The following is a 26,170-nucleotide window of genomic DNA, read 5'->3' on the forward strand; positions in this document are numbered from 1 at the left end:
ACTAATCTTTTTATTAATTTCAACAGAATTCCAACACTTTTCGTTTTTAGTTATATATTTCAACTTTTTCTTCTGTAATTACTATTTTTCTCACATTTCTTTAACAAATTAACTAAACCTGGATATCTTAATGTAAGGCTTTTATTGCCTTCAGTCATTTGACTGGTTTGATGCAGCTCTCCAAGATTCCCTATCTAGTGCCAGTCGTTTCATTTCATTATACCCTCGACATCCTACATTCCTAACAATTTGCCTGCCTGCACAATTTTTTTCCATCTACCTGTCCCTCCAATATCAAAGCGACTATTCTACGATGCCTTAAGATGTGGCTTATATGTCTGTCTCTTCTTTTAACTATATTTTTCCAAATGCTTCTTTCTTCATTGATTTGTCATAACACCTCTTAATTTATCACTATATCCACCCATCTGAATTTTTTTCTACTATAGCACCACATTTCAATAACTTCTAATCCTTTCTTCTCAGGTACTCCGGTCGTCCAAGATTCACTTCGATACAAAGCTACTCTCCAAACATATACTTTCAAAAATGTTTTCCTGATGTTTAAATTCATTTCTGATGTGAGCAAATTATATTTCTGACTGAAAGCTCGTTTCGCCTGTGCTATTCAGCATTTTATATCGCTCCTGCTTTGTCCACCTTTAGTAATTCTACTTCCCAAATAACAAAATTCTTCTATCTCCATAATCTTTTCTCATCCTGTTTTTATATTCAGTCCATCTACTTTATTTCATTCCTTTTATTTTCTTTTTGTTTATTTTCATGTGGTAGTTCTTGCCTAGGACTTTATCTATCCCATTCATTGTTTCTTCTAATTCTTTTTTACTCTTGGCTAGAATTACTAAATCATCAGCAAATTGTAGCATCTTTATCTTTTCACCTTGTACTGTTACTCCAGATAAAAATTGTTTTTTAACATCAACTGCTAGTTCTATGTAAAGATGAAAAAGTAACGAGGATAGGGAACATCCTTGTCTAACTCCCTTTTTTATTACTATTTATGCTCTTCAATTATTACTGTTACCTGAATTTTTTAAAATGCTGAACAGTTTATTCCAGTCTACTTTATCCAAATGTCTTTTCTCAGGGTATACATTTTATGCAGGTCAGTTTGTTTTTCGTTAATCTTCCTTCTACTATTAATCGGAGTACTAAAATTGCTTCCCTTTTCTCTATACTTTTCCTAAAACCAAACTGGTCTAACACTTCTTCCATTCTCCTCCGTTCTGTATTTTTCACATTTCTCTGCTCCTGTTTTCTTTGGTATCATGGCAATAACACTCTTTCTGAAGTCTGATAAAATTACCCCTTAATCGTAAATATTATCTATTGTTTCCTCACGTACACTGTACAGTAATTCTGCAGGCATGTCGTCTATCCCAGGAGTTTATCTCCCATCCAGATCCTTTAATGTTCTATTAAATTCAGATCTCAGTATTGTATATCTCTTTTCATCCTTTCGACTTCCTCTATAACACCAGTTTCTAAATCATTTCCTCCATAAAACTCTTCAATATATTCCATCCACCTATCAACCTTTTCTTTCATATTATAAATCAGTGTTCCACCTTTATTTAACACATTAAATTTCAACTTACGTACCTCAAAATTTTCCTGTATGCTCCTTCTACTTTACCAATGATCATTTCTCTTTCCACTTTTGAAAACTTTTCTTTAATCCACTCTTTTTTCGCTAATTTGCACTTCCTGTTTATAGTATTTCTTAACTGTCGATAGGTCCTTTTACCTTGTTCATCGCTAGCATTCTTACACTTTCTATGCTCATCCATCAGCTAAAATATATTCTCTGATATCCAAGGTTTTCTACCTGTTCTGTTTGTTCTGCTTAAGTTTGCTGCTGCTGATTTAAGAATTTCCTTTTTAACATTCTTCCATTCTTCTTTTATATTTTCTACCTTATCTTTTTTATTCAGACTTCTGGACAATGACCTCCTCTAAATTCCGCCGATTCATCTGACACATCTTCTTCACGTTTTTAAACCCCAATATACATTTCATTATCACTAAATTATGGTCAGTATCGATGTCTGCTCCTGGATATGCTTTGCAGTCGACGAGTTGATTTCTAAATCTTTACTTAAGCATGATATAATCTATCTGATCCCTTGCAGTATCGCCTGGATTTTTCAATGAAAAGTACATGATATATATGGCCTATCAATATAGTTTGTCTTAACAAGATTCTGCCAATCAACTATTTATCACCTTAAAACCTCTTCATTTCTTACTTTGTAAAAGTTTGTGTACTTCTAAATACAACATATTTTTAAGTCTTATTCTTTACTATTTTTGCTTCTTCTGTTGCTCACACAAAGACGGCTATTATGATATTCCATAAAAAATGTTTCAATCTAGTCTTTAGACCCGTACCTGATATAGCAAACTTTTTTTTGTGTATATTATCTTACCTTACTTGGCCAGTTGTTTTTTGACTTTTATCTTATTTCATCTGTCCTTTGTAAGTTTTATTATCTATCTACTAGTAACAAAATTTCATATGATCTTAACATTTAATTCTTCATTTTTGTGTCGCATTTTGTTATCTTTATTTTACTCACGTTTACTTTTAAACTGAAATTTTTTTAAGCAATAAATACTCGTACAACCTGATGAGAATTTAAAAAAATATCATCAGCAAATCCTAACTTTTTTCCTCTGGGTAGTTAATCCGTTCTTCCTTTATAAATAAGTGTAAAGCATCAGGAACAAAAAGGACAATTCTTAATTGATAGTATAAAAATGTAAAGTAGCTAAAAAGATTTACAGAGTAATTGAAATATGAAAAAAATTACACATCAACATTTAATATTTAATCTACAAATGCAATACAATAATTTAAATAATTTAATTCTTAACGTATTATTTAACATTAAAACTTTTATAATTATTACAATGCAAATAACTCTGAAATTTATTATACATAAATATTTTACATCTAATGAAAGAGGCTTGAACAAATTTCATACAGTTCTTATGATTCTATAAATACAGTTAAATAAATGAACTAACTGATGTATCAATTTATTTCTTTTTAAGTAAAAAGGTAAAAAAACAAAATGAAAAAATGTGAATTTATATGTTTTTTAATATACAATTATCATATCTGCCGCTTATTACATTTTAGAGTTAATTAAATAAAAGCTTATGACCAGTTCAAATTTTATTTGATATGAACACTGCATTTTCATTTATTAAATAAAAGAATATACGTTACGATAAATTAAAAAAATTATTTGTACATTGTGAAATTATTGTAAAGGAAAATATGCTGAGTAGCTTTTTAAATAAGTTTTCAAGAAAAATAATTAAATATTATATTCAGATCGTAATTTAATTATATAATCACCAGGAATGTTAATGTGCTAATCTAAAGATAATAAAAAGCATTTGTCTGATAGTTTAAACACAAAGATGTGGGAAAATTTTGAATGGAGCAGTATTTTCTCTGAATATGTAATTTACAGTATAAAAAAATTGCACTAATAATGGATTGAGGTAATTTTGAATATCTCTATATTTATTTGAAGACTGGGATTTTTAATTTAAATAATGAATAATTTTATAACCCCAAAAATAAATGTGTATTTTTTATTACGTGAATCTACAAAAAAAATTATGTTTAATTATCATGTTAAGGTTAAATAGCAAATCACCACTCAGTTGTCAGACTGAAAAGCGAAATTAAAAAAAAGTATTTTTTATTTATCGGTCACTATATGTTTTTCTACAAATTATGTTACAATAAAATTATAAATAAAAAAAAATTTGTCCTGTTTTCTTTTTTTATTAAAGTCTACACACAATAAGAGCTTTGACATCAAGACAAGATATGATTTCTTAAGAACTGAATGCAATACACAATCAAATTTGGAAATGAACTTATGATCGACCAGCAATTCTACCACCTCTGCTACTGGAATGGCTTATATCTTTTTGTTTAATTTGAGAGCCTTTCTGCACAAAGCCCAACACTGAATGAAATATGGTTATGACAAAGAAAATAAAAATCACACACACACACATATATATAAAATAGTCTAAATCAGCTTTTAAACAACTGCTCCGTGGTGAAATGCTAGAAAAATAAAATTTAGCAAATGCTCCTATCTCAAAACTATCTTTGGGATGAGAGCACTACTTGGGATGTATTGCAGGCTACTTTTGAAATAACTGTGAAAAAATATCAAACTTCTGTAGCTTTTAATTGCCCTCCTCCTCCATGAACGCTTGGAGTAGTTCTCCTCAATCAGACCTCTATGATCTCATACTAAAAAATATATATAGTTTTTAGGTAGGAGCTTTTACTACATTTCAATTTTCAAGATTTAACTGTTGGAAAGTTATTTTCCATATTAAATTAACATCATGTATATCTAACATCAATTTATTTTAACCATCAAATGTATTAAATAATATAGTAAGTTCATAATGTCACACGTAAGAAAAAGGGAATTTTATTAGTTCTAAGGGTATAATATTCCACAAAACTTCATTAATGGACTATAATTGGACCCACAAAAAACTTCCATTACATGAGTAATTTGTTTCATATAATATACCGAAATCTAGTGTTAAGTAAATTTGATGTGGACATACATGACTTCCTTGTACACGCCTAATAAATTACATATACATTTTTCTTTAAATTAAAAGTACGTACAATTTTATTTTAATAACTTCTGATATTTTTTTTACAATCAGAGGTTAATTTATTAACAAATCAATATATTTAAATTAAAAAAAAGGAGATGAAGTCAGATTTGAACTGATGTGCCTTCTCCTTGTAAGATTAAAATATTTCATTAATTAAAATTTTATGTGGCTATAACTCTGGAACCAATGAAAATAAGTACCACTTATATTGCTGAAAAGCTCTCAATGAGGGCTTATTACTGCAGCTAAGAAATAGTCCAAAATCCAAATTTTTGGGGATTTTGCGTTTTTTTGGTCCAGTCGATTGCAATCAAAAGGGGAAGACCACAAATAAATCCTAAATCAGTCCTAACCAAAATTTCAACATCCTTTGGCTAATTGTTTTTGAGTTATGCGAGACACACACACACACATACAGATGTCATGCCAAAACTAAAATAGAATAAATTCAGATCAAAATAGATTCAGGGATGGCCAAAATGGATATTTCTATTGAAATCTGAAAACCAAATTTCTGCGATCACAATACTTCGCTTACTTAGTACAAGGATGAAAAAATTAACAAATATTATTCAGTTGGAAATTTAATAAAATAATGCATTGTTAACAAGGAAAAAATGTAATTTTCTATAACTTTTGTTTTTATTAAAAAATAAATAAAATAATCAAGTTTATTCAAATAATTGTTATTAAATATTTTTTAATTAACTGGTAGAGAATTTTTAACTTTAGGCCTAACAATTGTTACTTCAATTTCTGCATTTTTTTTTAGAAATCAGCATTCTTGGAATTTTTTTATAACAGGGTATTAGTCGCCATTATTATATCAATGATAAATTCTGTAATTTTTTAAAATATTCACATTTTTTCTTTTCCTTTTTTCTTTCTAAACTTCACATCTTAAATCATGTGATGAGTTACATAGCACGTCCAAGATTTAGATATTTAAACGATGTGTTCTTTCAACATTATTAAATTGAGATGTATGATCAATAACAACTTTAAGAAATTTATAAGAATCTCTTTTTTATAATAGATTTAAACATTTTTAATTAACCCTTGACCACCAGTAGCAGTTTAAAAGTATTAATATATACATTCTAACTAACTCAGGTTAGCGTTATCTAAATTAACACCAAACACCATGTAGCCCGATACTTTTTTAAAGATGTTAATATGAATACCATGTTAATACTCAGAATTTTAAAAAAATTACAAAATAAAAGTAAATATTTTCAAATGTTTTACCTTTAAAATTATAAATAAAACATAATAAAAGGCTACAGGACCTTGAAAAACACAAACAGGGCCTTCAGACTGAGATCTGCTTCTTAACCAGTCCAAACAATGACATTAAGAAGCAAATGTTTGCAATTTTTAAAAATAAACTTTATATTGTTCTAATTTTAGGAGTCTAGACACCATGACTTCAGGGGTGATTAAGACCTTCTGTTGATCATTAAATATTCAAATGATTGCGCATAACTCGCTGTACGAAAATAGTTTAAATATTATCATACAAAATAATTAATTATATACTGTAATATTTGCTTATTTTTACCCAGTTTTAATTTTTTCAGAAGGAATATTTTATTATGTAAGCTTATGGCTCATGGATGTGAATAAAGTATTACAATTTTATAGTTTTAAAAATTTGAGCCTGATGTACCCAGGATTTTCTGGAGGAATGGTTGAGTGTTGAACTTTACCAGAGGAAAAAAACTTTTTATTTAATACATTTATCGAATAATCTGAGTAAATTCATTATTTTGAAATTAAACAGATAAAACTTAAAAATTTCAAATAGAAACAAAATCTGCCTTTAATATTAAACTTTACTAAACAGCCTGCAGTTTAAAATCATAGCATAAAACTGAAAAGAATTCAGAATTTGCTAAAAGCTGAAAGCAATTTAATGCATTTTTTTGATTGACAATATACTTACTCTCTAAATGAACTACATCCATCAAAAGTTTTTACTGTTGAATCATATATAAATTTCTATGTGTACTGGAAGTTGTGTTGGGCTTCAGTGGTTGTAACCAAAAACATTTTTTACTTTCATTTTTCTATAGATAATGATTGTTTTCTATCAAAATATCAATGTAATTTAAAATTTTTAATAGTGCATTTTGTAAAAAAAAAATTGAGCATTTCTTGTTTTCCAATTTATTAAATTACAAGTTGTTTTAGGGTCATTCATCATTTAATCTATATTTATTAATATCTGTAAACATGTTGACCTATATTATATAAATATGTTCCAATCTGAACACTTTATTTATAACTATTTAGTTATTTATACAGCTACTTTGATGCATGACTCCAGCTATTGATACCTTTATCCTTAACATATATTGCATGTATTCTTCTAGCTTTCATCTTCTGCAAAAAATTAACTGTCTAGCCAGTCAATTTTCATGATGGTTTCTGTTTCAGCAGCTGATTCCAAGTTCAATTCCTAATAAAGTACTTATCTGCTGTATTGTTCAACTCATCTTCTTTGTTAATAAAAGCACATCCAATGTTGTAATAATAATCACAACGGCTAATAACCACAACAATCAATACCATTAAAAAAATGAAACCATTTACTTGGCCAATACAATGGTAATCCAACAATAATGAAATTCTATTTTTAATTTAGTATTAACAAGTTAAGTTGATAATAAATTATTAAATTTGTTACTAAAAAATTCTAGATTTGTAATATGTAGAAACCTCGAGTTTTAGTTACTTTATCAATAATAGTAAACTTTTCACATACAAATAAAACAGTAGTATAAACTTGTATTGTTTATTTCAATTTCATTTTTATAATATATATTATACTCTAATGTTCATTTTTACTGCTTTAAAGTAATACAAGATACATGCCAGTTCTTCGTTCATTTAGGTAAAAACTGTTTAATCTTTTATGTTACTAATTTCTTAACCGACCATTTTCTTTAAGTACCTGGATGTTAGTGCTCAATTAAATTTTCATGCAGATAAGTTATAATCATCCAGTTTAATTTTGTCTGTTGTTTACTACGATACTTGACTTGCTATGCAAATGTTTGAAATTAAACAGCCAAATACAAATGCAAGAAAGTTGTGCTTGTACATGACAAACAAACTGGTAGAAGACAACATAGCTGAGAGTTTTTTGTGTTTAATGTTTATTTCAATGTATTGATTTTAATTAATTTTATAATATAACTATAAATACATTATAATTTTAAACGATGTATATGTAGATACATGCATATGCCGCTATACATACAAATTTCATAGGCACACCTCCTTTGATTTTATTAAGCTGAGTAAAATAACTATTAATATTATTATCATTTGTTTTAGTTTCATTTACTATCAGTATCACTCTCACTGGTACAATATTTATATAACTTTTGTTTGTTGTATTTAAGATTAAAAATTTAAATATTTTAGAACTAAATTTAAAATTGCAAGTAAACCTGTCATTCTTAGTAGGCATCATCCAGACTGGGTTCAGATTTTCATTTGTTAAGAAAAAACCACGATAGAATATAAGAAACAAGTGTTTACTAAGAATTTAGATATTTCAATAATTTTACTGCTAAGTGCTTAGCTTCAGAAATAGTGTGCATTACGAGTATTTTCATGCTTGGATGTAAATTTTTAGTAGTTTATAAGTTTTTTATCAAATGGACTAATGTAAAATTAAAGTGTGGCTACCTGTAAATTAGTTTATTGTTAAGATCAAAAAGGTTTCTTTCACTGAAGTAGAAATGACTAAAATAGTAATCAGACATTTTATTGAAAATTACCTTATGTAAATGTTTGTTTAGAAAAAATAAAATACAAAATTAGAAAAGTTGCTGAAGCTAACAACAATTAGAATTGTATATAAAGAATTGTACATGTACAGGGTATGGCAAAAATAACTCCCCGATTTGAAATGTAAATAAAATAAACATTACAACAAAATTATAAAAAACTAAAATTTATTCTGAAAGAAAAGTGTTAGCCATTTATTTTCACACACTTTATTAATTTTTTAAAATTATTACCTTCACTATCTATACAGGTCTTTAATCTCTCCCAGAAATTCCGCATTACTTTTCTTGTAATTTGCTGTTGACAGCAGCTTTTAAATGATCTAGTGTCCTTGGCTTCTGTTTAAAGATTCAGCCTTTAGATGTCCCCAGAGGAAAAAATCATATGCTGCAACATCAGGTGACTGTGCAGGCCATGGGATGTCTCCTCATTTGGAATAAGACATCCAGGAAACATTCCTCTGAGGAAATTCATTGATTGTGTTGCTGTGTGAGGAATGGCCCCATCTTGTTGAAACCAAACATTTTCGGCTTGATTTCTGAGTTCATTTAGTTACAGTGGCAAGAAGTCACATAATTTTACTACACATTTGGAAGTTACTGTAACAGATTGCCTTTATTCCTCAAAAAAGTATGGCCCTATTATTCCAAATTAAGCAACCGCGCACCAAACTAGCATGCTTAGAGTGCTCATGAAGTTGTAGAGAATTACTTTCTGCCCTTATTTAAGCTTTGTTGGTTAAATAAAGATGGGCTTCATCACTTGAAAGCACAATCGAGTTCACCGGAATATTTTCTAGCATAGCCTGCAAGAAGTATACAGCTAATCCAGTTACGTTCATTTGGCTGCTGCATGATCATCACATTGTATGAAACTGGAAATCGGTGCATAAAATTGTCCTTACAATCTAATCAGAAATTTGTAATGCAGCATGTTTAAAAGCTGAGTGATATGGATGTTGTGTAACTGCTTGTCTCACCGCTTCAATATTTTTGAGCGTTTGAATGCTTTGTGGGCTACCTGGTGGTTTCTTCTTCAAAGCTGAAATGGTAGTTCTAAAATTTGTCACTCATAACTGAATTGTTCTCTTATCAAGTAGAAATTGTTTTCTTATTGGTGTGTCGACATGATTGAAAGTGTGAACACAGTAATTGCTGCATGTTGACAACATAATCACCATTTTTAAAATGAGTTTCAGTAACGAAAACACAATGCTCACCACTCCATGCCATGGTTGTAACTGAAACGGCAACTGATACAAAATGGCGTGCCAACACCATGCTCTGCACTATTAGCAATCCACCAGCAGCAATGGGAAATCCAGTAGTTATTTCTGCCAGACCCTGCATAATGCATCACTGCTGACTTTATTCAAAAAAATATTCCAATTTAATTTATGTTTATAAATGTCCTAATTTTTGGAGAGAAAAGCAACAATTTAACACTGTCATTAAATAACATTGTCTATAAAAAAAATGTTAATATGAACTTTTACTTAAGGCTGACTGTATAAAATATCTAACCACAATTTCGAGGAGAAAAGTAACAATGGAAAAATGTATAAAAAAAATTCTAATTATAGAAATTGTAGGGTTGGTGTGCTGAATTCATACAGAGCAGATGATACAAGAGCCATCAAGAAATATAAAGAACTTCTTTACCTTCTTGCGAAGTCCTTAAACCACCACCAACAGGGCAGTCTGTTTTGATCTTACAACAGTTTTCTGTTATATTAGTTGTTTGACCCAAGTTTTTTGACTTTACTTATATCACTGCCATTTTTCAGAGTTTAAAATGTAAGAATGAAATAGAGAATCTCATCAAATGTAAATATTCCAACATTATCTAATTTTTAAATGTAAGGAAAGTTTATCCTGCAAAAGTAGCAAATAAAGGAAGCTATTTACATCAAGTTGCTCATTAAGAACAATCCTCTCTTTTGACAGAAAGAAGCAAAAAATTGACAATGAAATTTATAAAGATCGATAATTCATTTAGTTTATTTCCGAAGTTCATTAGTTTCCTGTCTCATTTAGTTTATTTACAAAATTGTGAGTGGGAGCGCATTTTTTACATTTCTTGATCAATTTAAATCATCTTTCATCACTTCTGCAGTATTAAAAGAATGGAAAGTAAATGTCAACCAAAGGAATGGCATCAGTTGGGAACTAGTTAAAAAAAAAATTGAAAAAAAAAGTGATGCAAATTCTAACTACATAGATGTGATCAACTCTAACTTGTTGATTTTATGTTAACCAGAACAATAAACTTACAGGTTTATTTTGAAGTATTTAACCGACTTTTCATTGCACAATGAAAAACAATCAAGTATGCCTATTATCAAATGCCATGATTTTATTTCACGATAGCACTCACCTGCTCTAAGCCAGAACAATCAAACTTCTGGTTTTAAAATTTGATTGATGTATCTGGAGTACTCTTCACACATCTCTTATCTAGTCTCGAACTGATATATATATTATTGTCTTAATTTAAAAAATATATTTACATGACTATAAATTTTAAAGTGATGTGAGGTCATATCACAAGGGGCAGATTTCTATAATTGGAATAGAAAAACTAGTGACACAATAAATATTTAAATTGAAGAATTGTTAAATAAAAGAAGTTTTTTTTTTGTTTTAAGTACTACATATTTTTAAATTAATTATTACTTGTTTTAAATTTACTATAGCCACATATTCTTTTACTTTGTGGATAACTCTCATGGTGTTTTTACGACTTATTTCTTCATAAATGTTCATTGGTGTACTTAGAGTGATTAACAAATGAAAATAAATAAATTATAAAAATTGTTAAATTACATTACAATACAGCTACCTAAGAGGTTAGGTTTAAATATAGTAACTGTAAATAATACTCGGACATTAAAAGATTAATTTGAATTTTTGCTGATCTAAAACAAATATAGTACCATCAAGTACGGAATACAAATTTTCTACTGTATTATTTATATAGTAACTTCCTTGTTTGTATAGAACCAAATGAGTGTTTTAAGTTTTCCTACTAGTAATTTGTGTCTAATTTTGATATAATTCAGACTACAAAAAAGTTAATGTTTTAATACACATTGACACTTTTCACGATGTACAAAATAAATTATTATGGATAAGACAACATTATAAAATCATGAAACTGTATACATACAACAAATTTTTTATTAACATAGGAACCATCTAAAATTAAAATTACGATTTTCAATACAACTGAAAATCAAAGTGAAGTTTTAATAAAGTATAAGTGGTAAACACAAATAACTATATTCACATTACATTCATACTTGTCATTTGAGTAAACTAAAAAAAATTCTAATTATATTAATCAGTAAATCTCTTGAACTACATTTCTAAAATTACTAAATCATAAAAAATTATTATGATGGATGGCAATCTAGTTATTATACATTCTAAAATCTTTAAAACTGAACCGACACACAAAAACAATTTATTTATATCTAACAATAAAGATTAAAAATGTAAGCTTATTTTCTAAATTTAAAATTACTGAATTTACAAAATTATAATGCAAAATAAATTATAATTTTAATATACATTACTTGTAACCAGAGTAAACAATTAATAAATAAATCTAACTATTAAATATATTTATTCTTATATCTATGATGATCATTCAGTCTATAACTTTTTAAAATACAACCGCAGAATAAATAGAACAGTGAGATGCATATAATAGTGTTAACAGTGCAAAATAGATTTCAAACAAATTGCATAAGCTTTAGGTCTCCCACTTGTAATTAACATTTTGTACAATTATTCTAATGATTTTCTTTTTTCTTCTGGCAATGAAATAACTTTTTATTTATTTGTAATAGTAAAAAAAATTCATTGTATATACATTTTTGAAAAAAAAAAAAATATATATATATTTTATACTTAGCCCCAATCTGAGTTTTCTCCTCCTGAAACATATGTTCTACCCCAACCAAAAAAAAATTAGTTTGGGTTTATAAAATGATGTTTTAAAACATTTAAATTGCAACTGATAAGATAAGGTCTATCATATTTAAGTAATGAACAAAAAAAATCCAAAATCATTGAGAACCAGGAAAATTAAGGTTAAACAAAATCCCAGTTATCTTTCAAATTAAAATTTTACGGTTACAAATAGTTAATAATTTTAAAGAAAACAATTTTATTTAAAAATTATACACACAGATCTTAAAAGGTGTATATATATGATTACCAGTAACAATAAAATGCTTATTTTTATAATATTTAACATTAGTGCTTTCACAGTGCCAACTGCAAATCTATAATTTCATTATCAATAAATATTTCCTTCCATTACCAGTTTAAAACCTAACCAAAAAGAGACCACATTCTTCTCTATGAATTTTTACATCTGATGAAGTAGTATGCACCTCAAAAGTGCTAACGTTAAATATTATAAAAACAAGCAGCAAGTGAATACTTTTAATTTTATTATTATTGATAATTATTACGTACTGCAATGATGCTTAATTACAAATTCATTACATGTATATTTATTTTATCGAAAATTACAACCACTGTACCAAATAATTATTATATAGTAATACTAATACCACCACAGTTTATAAAAAGTAAAAACAATTAGCTATTTTGTCTGAAAATAGTAATTTCAAAGCATCAGACTTATTTTATAAAATAAAATTATTATTTCAACCAGTTTTCCCAGCTTGCTGCCAGATCTGAGTGTGTGCATAGAGGCAAATGCAATTACTACTACTGGCTTGCCAGGTCTGCAGCTGCAAATGTAAATGTACAAGTAAACATGCAGCCCTGAAAAAAAATCAGGTTGACTGCTCCTGAAACGTGTGGTTAATTGAAACTTTAAAACTCTCGACTTTGAAAATCAGCTGATTTTGCGATGATGAGTTTTTATTGCTAGACTAACCTGGCGTGTTAAAATATAAAATTAATATTATAATACTAATTATGTGTATTTTAGAGAATAATCTGCAGATGATTGAGCTAATGCTCTGAAAGTACTCTGGACAAAATAGATAAGTGTTCTTACTTTTTATGAACTGTATTATCCAGTGGTATAAATATTATTATATAATAATAATAATAATATATATATATATATATAAATGGGGAATCAAAAATGTAAAGGGATTTTAAAATTAATATTATATAGAGTATTTTCCAAACTAAAAACTAATCTTATTAAACACAATTATGAAGACAGGCATTTTAAATAAACACTGCTTGAAAAAACTACAAAATTTTAAAACAATTTGTACCCTGAAGTTACTAGCGTACCGAATTCTATACTACCTCACAAAATTTCCTTGAATAATGATTTAATAATACAAAGCTAACAATCTTTTTTACCATCTATATAGCTTATGATTACCACTAATTTCACATAGTGATAAAAATTTTCTATAAGAAATCTTATAGAAAATAATTATGGCTACTGATTTTGTTTACTTATTAAAATTCTATAATCTTAGCAAATAGGTCTTTTTTAAAAAAAGTTGGAGTGGAAAGGAGAAGGGTAATAATGAGGTTTTTAATCTTACCAAAAAGTGTCAATAGACTGTATTTAAAGTTTCCTGCAGTTTAATTTCTTTTTAGTCGGTATGATAAAAAGGTAACAGAGGTTGACTTTATAAAACTTTCCCCCCTTTTTTTTATTTATTGCTATGAAGCAGTGTTTCTTGTAGAAGTCTTTTGCAATTAATTTATAACTAAAGATTTATTTTAAAAAATCTACTTAAAAGTTTTTTCTAGTTTGCATTTTCTTTCTTCATTGTATCTTTAAAAAAACAGTCTCTTTACTTAAAAGAAAATTAACTGTTATTAATAAAATTTGCAGGTAATTGATCATTCTTACACTTTTCCCAGTAATAATCCTTGATAAGTTGTGTTTAAAAAAATCTACAACTTTTTTTTAAAAGAATAAGATGGCGCATTTGATGTTTTCATATCAATTTACCAAAAATTCTAATTTTTTTCTATAGTATCATATTTTTAGTAACTGATTAATGATATTGAATCTTTTCCATTTAAATACTTACTAAATTGCTCTTTATTTTACAGAGATAAAACTATATTTAAAACAACTTAATACTTCCTTTCATCATCATTTATCCTCTGTTCTCTTTCCAACTGATATAGCTGAACCAATTTATTTATAATACTTTTAATTATTTTCTTTTAACCTTCTTTTTGGTCTATTTTTACTGTAGTAATGCTCTAATTAATTAAACTTAAAAATAAATAATATATGTGAAGGAAAAAATTACCAACAAATAAAAGAAATCAGAATATGAAAACACAAGGATGACAATTTACAAATCTTTGCAGAAACACAACAAAATGAGTAATAATTATTATTAGGACTTCCTAATAAACTACCCTGATAGGTGGATCGTACTATCTCATTCTCACCAGCCATTCTTTTTCTTTTCTTTGATCTATTCTTCCCCACTATCAGTTCTGTGGTTGCATATCGGACTCTATTGGATTTTCTATGAGGATGCCAGGAACTAAAGAGCCAGTCCTTTCTACAAATGTCAATAGAATACTTCCTACAGATTCTGATTTCCTGTCCAGCAGCTGAAGTGCCTATTGGAAAAAGCTGTGGCTCCTAGTAAAAATAAAAATGTAATCAGACAGTATTTAACAGTTTCCAATTAAATTTTTAATAATTTCTTCCTACCTATAATAAGTTTAAAACGGCTAAAACATTCTCACATTTACAAGATAGTTTTAACTTAAGACAGTTTTAAATAGTTAAATCTTTGATTTCATCAATATTGTAACAAATATTTTAAATAAAGAATTTTGAAAAAATGAAATTAATAAATCAACAAATTTTAAATCTTTAATTTAATATTTAGAGGTTAGTCTTTGTCACTTTTGAAATTCAAAACTCCATTTTAACTGTTATACCATTGTATCATCGATTCATTAATTGAAATAGTAAATTACAAATGCCAGTAATGAAGATGAATGTTCACTCATACTTGAACTCACACGATGTAAAAAATATTATTTTAAAACTGTAGAGCACACAATCTACTGTGTATTAAAGATAGCCTTTAGTTTTAATAATTATAAGGCAAACATAATTAGAGAGGCTTTGGCTAGGACAGACTCTACTTAACCTAGAAAAGTCAGTCCACTGAATTATTCGCCAAGGTCCCCAAACAGAAAAGGAAAGAATAACATTCTTTAATAATGATTATTTTTTATTCTGGGTATTTCCTAAGAGTCAAATTTGTTGATAACTTTAATTATAAATTTATTTTGATTATTATAATGTATTTGATTTAATTGTAATTAGTCGGTTGTTTAACAGCTCCGAGTTATAATACATTTAATTTCAAGGAAAAAACTGATTTTGGTATTATTTTTTCTTTTCTTTGAAAAGTACCATTTCTCTGAGGATAATCAAAATCCTGATTCATGGGAAATTTTCAAAACTTTCTAATTAAGGAAATTAAATACTTACTGGGACTATGGCATCTTTAAATACAATCAAAGGGTACATCAGTGGAAAAAAATACGACTCAAAAAGAAAGATTTTCAGTTAAAGTACAAGCTAGCAACTTTTATTTCTTCATTAAAAAAAATGTATTAATGACTCATTTATTAAGATACTATAAATACTTACATGATATTGGACATTGATATTTTTTCAAACGATTAAATTATCATGTTGTATTTTACTATTTCTCTACCTTAATTTTATGGTTCTTGTGTTCCTTTGTAAATGTTTCAATTCATTATTTATAAGGTTTTCAATAAATAGTTACTTAAATAAAAATTAATGGTTTTTTCAAAGTTATTTTAGGTTCATTCGTTATTTTTAACCTTTAAATAAATTTAACAAAATCTGAATAATAAAAAGTTAAAACTTTTATGTGTAAGGTTTTCTTTTCTTACAATTCAATTGACAACTGCAGTGGACAGTCAGTGTTTCCGCCTTTCATATACAGGGACAGTTATTGATTTTGTCTTTTATTCAACTTCTGTGGTCAGAAAGCACATTTTTTTATTTTGTATAAACGATAATAAAATGATTACTAATAATAATAATGGTATTATCATGGTTAACTGCAATTTCATTCCTGTTTACTAACTACTGTATGCTACCTCTGTTGCAGAAGTCTGTGCAGCATGCATGCATTCTTTCATTACTTTCACTTTTAATATTATACTACTTTTATCATCATATTTGTTAATTTTATAACTTAGGACCTGATGTTTATTGTTTTAAATAATTTAGATTGATTTTCAATTATGATATTGTTACTGATCCTTCATGTCATAAAACCATCTTAATGAATTTATTTGTATAAAACTTTTAAATATTATATATAATCGGCTATTAAAATTTACAAATTTTTGGAATGCTTTTTTTAATTTCACAATTTTGTTCATTTTGTAATTTAGTTGGCTACAAGTAATAATATTTTTATTTGTTCAAAAATAAAAGTAATAATATTATAATTTGAAAATAAATAAATAAACATATAAAACATTTCAAATTAATGTAATTAATTGCAATTATGGTAGCCTTTCTTTGCAAAAGTAGAGAATATAAAAAAATGTGGACCGGTTTCATATTTACAGGTATACATACATACTATATGATTTAAGGGTAAAGATCAAACAAACATACATTTTTTTTTAAGTGTAATCAAGTTCAAGCCATAAGTCTAAGAATAAATAAGTTGCTTTAATTAAGAATAATAAAGTTGCTTATGTCACTGAAGTGACCATAAGTTATATAAAAAAAATCAATTTTCTTTTAGTTTTATTAACAGACTTTAAAAAAGGAGGAGGTTATCAATTTGACTGTACTTTTTTATAATTGAACAATTAATCATGAATATCAGCAAGCAACAACCTTTAATCCCTAAACCCGTAAGGTCTTAATCAGAAATTCTTATAGCAGTCATATTAAATTTTGTTCAAATGTTACAGAAATGCAATCTAAACTGTTTTTTCATAAAAATTTTGTTTATCAAAAATCAAATTATGTTTTTGCTTTAAATTTAATCATAAAAATTCTTAAAAGCTGATGCACAACTTAATTTTAAACATTAAATAAATTTTCATGTGTATATTTTACATCACAAAAAAAAGGCTGCAAAAGGGAGATTACTTCACCATTCTATAAAGTAAAAATTACAAAATAAGATAAAAAAATAATATATTACAATTAAGTAAACATTTGTATTAGCTGCTATTTCATTGATTTAGTGGATTAAAATAATTTGAAAGTTAATATAAATAAATACAGTTTTATTTTAATTTAACTTTAGTATCATTTTGTTCAAATCACATCATGTTGTGAAAAAATTACACACATAAGTATAAATTTATTTTAGGCGTCCCAAAATATAATTACTTATAACTAACACAATTTTAAAAATATAACTAAATGAACACAACTATAATTAAATACATATAATATGAAACAAATCACAAATATTTCATTATAAATTGTTTAAACTTACAAATATTATATTTTTATTAAATAACATTTCAGAAAATAGCAGATAGCTTAGTATAAAATTTAACATAAAATTATTAAGTTTGTTTATATTTAGATATTTGAATAGTATAAATAAGAAAACTAATGAATTAAAATATATCCTAAATGAAAATTCAGCATCTTAAGATATAATACAAGGACATATATTTAATGAAAATGTACACTATAAAAATAGATATTTCAATAATAAAAATTAATAGATGAAATAAATAACTTATAAAAACATTCAAAAAGATAACAGACAAATATTTTAATTAACACTGAGGAAACAAATTAATTACAGGATTACAATACACAAGAAAAAAACGATCACCTAATTTAATTTGCAAGTATAATATACATAATCTTCTAGTTTAATGACAAATAAAAACTAATTACTGAACAAAAGCGATTGTATAATTTTACAAAAACACTATAAAAAGGAAAATATGCATTCATAAATTCCAACAATAATAATAATAATAATAATAAACTAAAAATTATTACAAGAAAATTGTCTGCAAAATATGATAAAGATTTAAAAAAATAGGATAAAAATTTATGCATAAAATCAATTATAATTATGCAAACAATATTTTTCAAAAACCACAAAATAAATTCCCATACACAGTAAGTCAGAAATTAACTTAACCATTATAACCAGACTTAAAAAAAAAAAAAAATAAGAAAAATCATCACTGACAAAGAATTAGGTATACTTATTAACGAATTTCTTTAATAAAAGAAAAGTATAAACTCAAGACATTTAAATGGTAAAAGCAAGTATTTATTAGTTCCAAAATTTATGTAATTTTAACACAGTGAAAGAGAATGGTCGATGACAATTTGAAAAATGAAATCGAAGTAGCAATAACAGGTAATTTAAAATGAGATGAAAATTAATTAAAAAAAGAAAGCTATCGACAAAGTCAACAACCTGATAAATATATACAACAGTTCCTTAGTATAAATGTCAACTTCTATTTCTTTATTAATATAAAATTAAATAATTACATCTGTATATGTGTGTGTGTATATATATATATACACACACACACTAATATGAAAAAACTCCCTCTTGATAAGTAAAGTTTTCATTAGAAATTATTAGTTTTTAATAAATGTAGTTGGTCAATAATCATGAATTTTGTATGCAGAATTAACTTACATTACTGATTAACTAAGTATAACAGCAAGATAAAGCGTCTAACTAAATGACACCTCTAGTTTACAATTATATAAAAAGTAAAGTATAAATTGTATTATCAGTTATACAACTACTGAAAAATCTCAGAATTGCTGTAATTTCTTAAAACTTCATACGCTTAATAAAAACAAAAAAAAAAAAATAAACATCTGTACAGAATTCTTAGAGTTGAATTTTTTATAATCTACTGTATCATTTGTTGGTAATTCTGAACAAAAGATCTAAATTTAAATGGTTGTGAAAATATTTATTAATCAATTGTGCTGAACAACTAAACGGTATTATGAAAAATGTTACTGAAGTAAATAAATGTAAGTTATACAACAGAATCAATATTGGAAATGTAAAATTTAGCTAGCATAGATGAAAAAAATATTTATCTGTTCATTCAAAAAATGTCTTTTTTTTTTTTTTTAAACTAATCTTGCTGTAATCAAATATATAAAGAAAAAATACAAAAGTAAAATAACATTTCCTTATTAAAATTTAATTTAGTACGATTTTTATGTGACCTTTTATACAGTTAAATTTGAATTTAATCTACTGTAAAATGACAAACTCTACTGTATTTACCTCATGCACGGTCAGATCATAATACATATATTATTAATTAACTGATGCAGTGTAATGTTCTCCCTATCTGCTACAGGATTTTTTCCCTACAAATATTTAACTATATTAAATTAATTAATGTAGAGTTTTAATGTTAGAGCTTGTTTTTACTTTTTAAGTAAATAAATATGAAATTAATATTTAGATTTAAAAAGAAGTACAACTTTAAAAATAATATGTTGATGTATGGTGTCAATATACGAAATAATAACTTATAAATTGAATAAAAACAAATTATTTATATATATATATAATAAAACATTTATGAAATCAGAAAAAATAATTTAAATATAATTGACATAAAAAAAAATGCTATTAATGTTTATTTTTACTATATGAGCAAAACTAACAAGACATTTAAAGGACTCAAATATCAAATCCTATATGCTTAAGTGTTATTAAACTTATTATAATCAAAAATATTTACAAAACACTAGCCTTACAATAATTTTAAAAATACACTTTATAAACGCAAGACAAAATTTATATACACTTCAGTATTTATGTAATGTAATTAACTCAAAAAAAAAAAAAAAAAAAAATGAAATACCAATTTAACAGTTACACCTGAAATAAAGTAAATCTAATAAATCGTATTAATAATTTACATAAGAAAATTAACTGCTACACATTTAAAAAAAAATCATTTTAACAGGTAACATGTGACTTCTACACATATTTTCAAATAGAAATGCTATTTATTTTCTGTTATAATTATCACATTTGATCTGATGCCTATATCTGAAAAAAAAAAACCAAAAAACATGGACACTAAATATGAGTATGATACCTGTAGATCATATGAAGAAGATTATCAGTAATTGTTTCTAGATAAAGGAAAAAGGAGCTGTTATTAAAAACAATTATAACATGAAACAAATTCTATACGTTATTTTCAAATACTGATGAAGGTTGTGTGTGACTACAGCAAAAGTTTATGACCGTCTTTTGTATTTAATAAGCAATGGAATGAATTCACAGATTTGAGAAATTCCTTTCCAAAAATGTTGAAAAAAAAAAAATTTTGAACGAAAAATCAAGTTCCAACTTGATGATGTTTAATGCTTTGTAAAATTTTTTTCTTATATAAAATGATAAGTAAGCAGAAGCATTCATTTATAAGACAAAAACAATGTTTATTTTTTTAACAGATTATTGTTCAAAATTTCCTCTTTTATGTAATGTGTAATAGTTTTTAAAAATAATTGGGGAGGGGGAAATAAAAATATCGTGCTAAATATTGTTTCTAGCCATTTTGATTTATCACTAATGCGATAAACAGTAACATGAAAGCATAAACATTTTGCTTAACTATTTGGACGTCTGTAATCAAAAATAATTTTATTTATCTCAATATAAAAACAACTGTTTTTATAACTGGATGGAAATGTATTTACCCAGCTGTAGTAGAACATGAGATGAATTAAATCTCTTTTTAAATTTTAATAGTAATTACACCAGTAATTCACATGCCAATACCATACATCCTCAATATATAACACCACTACTTGGATGAGGTGGAAGTAACAATAACAATTATAGTAAGTTTAATTTATCCAACTGAACACAGCTAAATAATTTTACTTTTGTACTACGACTAAAATTCCTGTTTAAAGGAGGTGCTTAAATTTTTGCTTGAGAATGAAATAACTACTGTTAAATCCTACACCTTACAAATTCATTTAATTATAATTACTCGCATGTCTCAAATATGTATAGGGAATACACATTTAATTGTGCACTGTTCATTAATTTTAGATTAGTTTTTTCTAAAATACTTAATTCTATAAAGAAGTAATTGAAATTCTCACAAGTTCACTGCATTAAAAATTTAACGATTAAGATGGTAATATTGCTCAATAAAAAGCTTAATTTACATCTGATCCCTATTAGTTCTGAAAACTGCTATTTCAGTATATATGCATGTATACATATATATATATATATATATCAAAATCAAATAAATGTATACACTTACATGTATATATATATTTTTTTTTTGAAGTCTAGGCTTGTTTAGAACTTATAAATATTATTTTATAATATACATTACGATTTACATTAAAACTTGATTTTTTCTAATTACTCAACATTATGAGCTAAATAGATTCAGATCGATCAATACTTTTCAATGTTAACCGATATAATATTAGAATTAAATAAAACAATCCTTTATACATTTTAAACACACAAATATGTTTGATCAAAGTACAATACAATACAGTGAAGTTAGCTAGAATTATGAGTACATAAAAGAAAACAAAAATTTTTAATACTTTAATATGAAAATAAAATATATATTTAAGAAAATTTACGTGATTTATTATTTTGAAAAACTTGGCAGATACGCTAAACACTTTTGCTAAAAATATAATTTATAAAAACTTTTATGAAACAAGACTTGAATATAAAAAAATAATCACGTTTTACTTGAATAACTTTAATAAAACTTTTCAATAACAATTAACTTTATTTGTAACACATAAGTATGAAAACATTTTTGATAACATAAAAATTACAATTCAAATTACCCATAAATATTTATTATTTATACACACTTCAAAATCTCTTATCAAATAGAAAAAACAAAATGATATTCAAGGAAATACGTGTTACACAATATGCCCACATCTACAATGAATGTCAACACAGAAATAAACGATACATTAATTAAATAAATAAAAATAATTAATGTAATTATTAATAAGTTTATATAATTATACCTAATGTCTAGTCAATCATTAAGAAACATCATTCTAATTTATATAGTAATTATTACTATTATACTGCTACGAGATGTCAAATATTATTTATTATTTTATACAGAACAGTTTACAAGAAATAACCGGTTCATTATATATTATTTACATCATCTTTTGTTGAATTTGTATTTACAACACATTCTTGCTGTTTATGCATGCCACTAGACAAATCTTCAATCGTATTTGATGTTACCAAACAAATAGTTTCTTCTTGTGCTTCATTTTCAACAGAATTACAAAAATTCTCATCCTTTACAGATTCGAGTTTAACCAGTGGTTTGTGTAATTCTAATGTAACTGAATCGGGTTGTAAGTGTGAAGTAGTGTTAGTCGATAAAACAGAGTCTTTTTTTAATTCGATTGGTGAGTCGCATGCGACCGATCCTTCTTGTAATTCATCAGTCATATAATCTACATTAGAGGTTTGTAGAAGTTCAGTTACTTCATTTGTTACATTAGATGATGAAACAGGTTCTTGTTGAAATTCAGTCTGTTTACAACTTACATTAGTCGAAATGGATTCGGCAGGTAAACTAATTTTATTCTCGTTCACATTTTCTGATTTTTGAGTAGTAAAAAATACTCTGCTTCCTAAAGTTGTCTGAGAGATTTTTGGAAGAATAAATGAAGTCGGAAACGATGTAGTTAAAACAGGAATAGCAGTGGCTAATGATTGCTGTTGTGTCTTTATTTTCATAGAACTGACATTAGGAAGACTTTTTAAGGTTATTGTAGACATACTTCCGCTGTCAGTCCCTTGCTGAAGTGGTTGTATGGTTTTAACTTGATTGCAGCTGGGTGTAACGATCTGCAACCCAGTCGATTGAAATTGGACAGGTATAGGTGAAGTTATTTGTCCTCCAGCATTGTATAGTAAGTATGATGATCCATCCTTTAAATTAATCATCGAATTAACATTAGATACATTCTGTAACGACTGCGGCAAACATGCAGTATACGTTGAAGTTTGTGATAAATTTGCAGGGAAAGATGTTGGAATTACAGTAGTAACTTTGTTATTTTCTAATACATTAATATTTGATATCGGCTGTGTTACAGTTAAATACGACACAGGTTTACTTACAACCGGTTTCGGCACATTAACTGAAATCGGGCTGATATTTGATGCTTCAACATCTGTTTCCATTTTTACAACCGCTTGTTTTTCTTCCATTCCTCCTGAAGCAATGGCTGAATCCTGTTCATTAGGAACAGAAGTTATAATTTTTTCACCAGATAATTCTGATTCAGTAACTTCAGTTGTTTCTTTTTTTATCACCTTCGGAGAAAAAACAGTAGTACTTTCTGATGAAATTTGGGATACAGTCATGTTACCATCTGATATTTTAACGGTAGAAACTGCTGTCACTGGGACAATTTTATTGCCTTCTGATATGGTTACGGGTAATGTCATTGATGAAGTAGATGGTGTGGTCGTTGTTGAACTCACTGTGGATAATATACTTGTTAAAACAGGTATTGTAGTCATAGTAGGAGATTTCTTTCCAACACCCATAGGTGAAGATGAACATCGATTTGAAGCAGTTTTATGTGGTGGCTATTAACAAAGAAAATAAAAAATTAAAAATTAAAATCACCAAAGAATTTGTTAGTTATTAAATAAGCATAAAATAATATTATCTGTTGCACTTCTCATCTAAGTAAATCAAGACTAAACATATGACCATTACCCATAACCCTTTCATGATCACAACAGCTATAATATATTTCACAAATAATTGTAAAATATAAAGGATTGACTGATCAGTATGAATCTGAATATGTTTTAGAGATTTTGTTCAATCAGAGCTAAGCAGCTGCATAACAATATAATTTAACATAACCTTGAATTACCAGCCCCAATGTATCAGGGACTCTGCTCTAAAATTAGAGCAAAACAACACGGGTGACCAGGAAACATTTCAATTGTCAAACCCACCTTGCAGATGCATTATTTTCTGTTCTGTTCTAACATTAATGAAAAACACCCGCGAACAATAATTTTAAATGAATTACTAAGAAATAATTTTTTAATCGGTTTGATCAGCCACATAGCCAGAATTGTTTCAGAGGAGTGCAGAAAATCTTCTTTTCAGAGAATGGGTAATATATTTTTAAAAGAGCAATAATAATATATTACAAAATACCACACTTAGAATCGACATGTTTGGAATACTTAAAAATTATGTTTAATTCAAAATTCTAATGTTATGTTCTTAAACAATCGTCAATTTGACATCGTAAAATCTGAATTTTATATTTACACTCTAATGTTACACGATAAAAACATTCAGTTTAATTTTTACCATATTTTTTTGTTATAAACAGTCTCATTAATTTTAGCATCGAGAAATAAAATTTATAACAATGTTTGTGTTACGGATGGTAGGGAAATTTTCAATAATTTCTTAAGTATTTATTATAATCTTTTCCTTGGTTTCAAATTTCCTTTACTTTTGATACAATCAGAGGTTAGGGTTTCAGATTCTTGCAATACTCACAATAAAGCACGGTAATTTTCATCCTAGATTTTGACAAACTAACTAACTATTAATATATTAAAGTAGATAGTCTAGCACCATGATATTTGAACCAAATGTTTAACTATGGTTTTAGGTTTTATTATGGGATTTGATAACAAACTGCATTTGCAGACTAAAATTTGCCCTTAACTGTCCAACCTGTCATAATGGATAAAGGTGAATGAAGATAACATATCATATTTATGATTATTATATTTACTATATATATCCAATCCATATCATTTTCAAAAAATAAATGTTTAGTCATACTTCTGTTTTATTTTAGAGGGTGTCCAGATAACCCAAATAACAAATAGTATGAGATTTATACTGGGCGATTCAAAAAGGAATTCAGTTTTAAAAGACCATAAAAATTTATGTAGATAACTTACAGATTCGGTTGAGGTATCATTTCATAACAATATATATCAAGTTTTGACTCATGCAGTTTACTGATACTGAATTTGGCCATCAGCGCTGTTAAAAATGAATACATTTACTATTGTGGAACTTTACTTCTGTGCATTTTGGTTTCACCATTGGCAGTCAGCAGATGCAGTTCAACGTAATTTTTGTAGAGATGGCAAAGAAACTCCTAACAGTCTTAAGATTTACTTCTGGCACCAAACCTTTGTTGAGACAGGTTGTTCGGTTAAAAACACAAAATCACCAGGACATCCAAGCGTTGCTGAAGCTGCTGTGAAACAACTCAGAGAAAGCTTTGTACATAATCTGAAGAGATCAATTTAATGTGTCATGTGAGACTGGTTTTTCACAAACCATAGGTTTGGAGCATATTACATAAATGACTGCAATTGCCATGTAAACTAACCACGGTTCAAAACATTACAGGACTAAAAAGGTGCTCATCTGCAGTTGTGTAGAATTGATGGATAGAACTGCATGTTTTAAATTGATGACGATAATGCATTTTTCGATAATGTAATTTTTAGTGATGAGTCAACATTTCATATCAGTAGCAAGGTGAGCACCCATAACTGCCAAATATGGGGGTATGAAAACCCTCATGAAACTTTGCAGCAAATAGTGAT

General features: G+C 26.9%; 1 protein-coding gene across 1 annotated transcript in view; it reads right to left on the reverse strand.

The window, feature by feature from the left end:
* Positions 1-22,452: 22,452 nt before the first annotated feature.
* LOC142328798 (uncharacterized) overlaps positions 22,453-26,170 on the reverse strand; it is a 95,980-nt gene continuing 92,262 nt past the window's right edge. The window contains exon 18 of the mRNA XM_075372841.1: positions 22,453-24,154. Coding sequence (XP_075228956.1) covers positions 22,688-24,154 — 1,467 coding nt within the window. The 3' untranslated portion in view covers positions 22,453-22,687. The remainder of the gene's footprint in view (positions 24,155-26,170) is intronic.

This window comes from Lycorma delicatula, chromosome 8 (genome assembly GCF_047948215.1).
Source record: "Lycorma delicatula isolate Av1 chromosome 8, ASM4794821v1, whole genome shotgun sequence".
Lineage (NCBI taxonomy): Eukaryota > Metazoa > Arthropoda > Insecta > Hemiptera > Fulgoridae > Lycorma > Lycorma delicatula.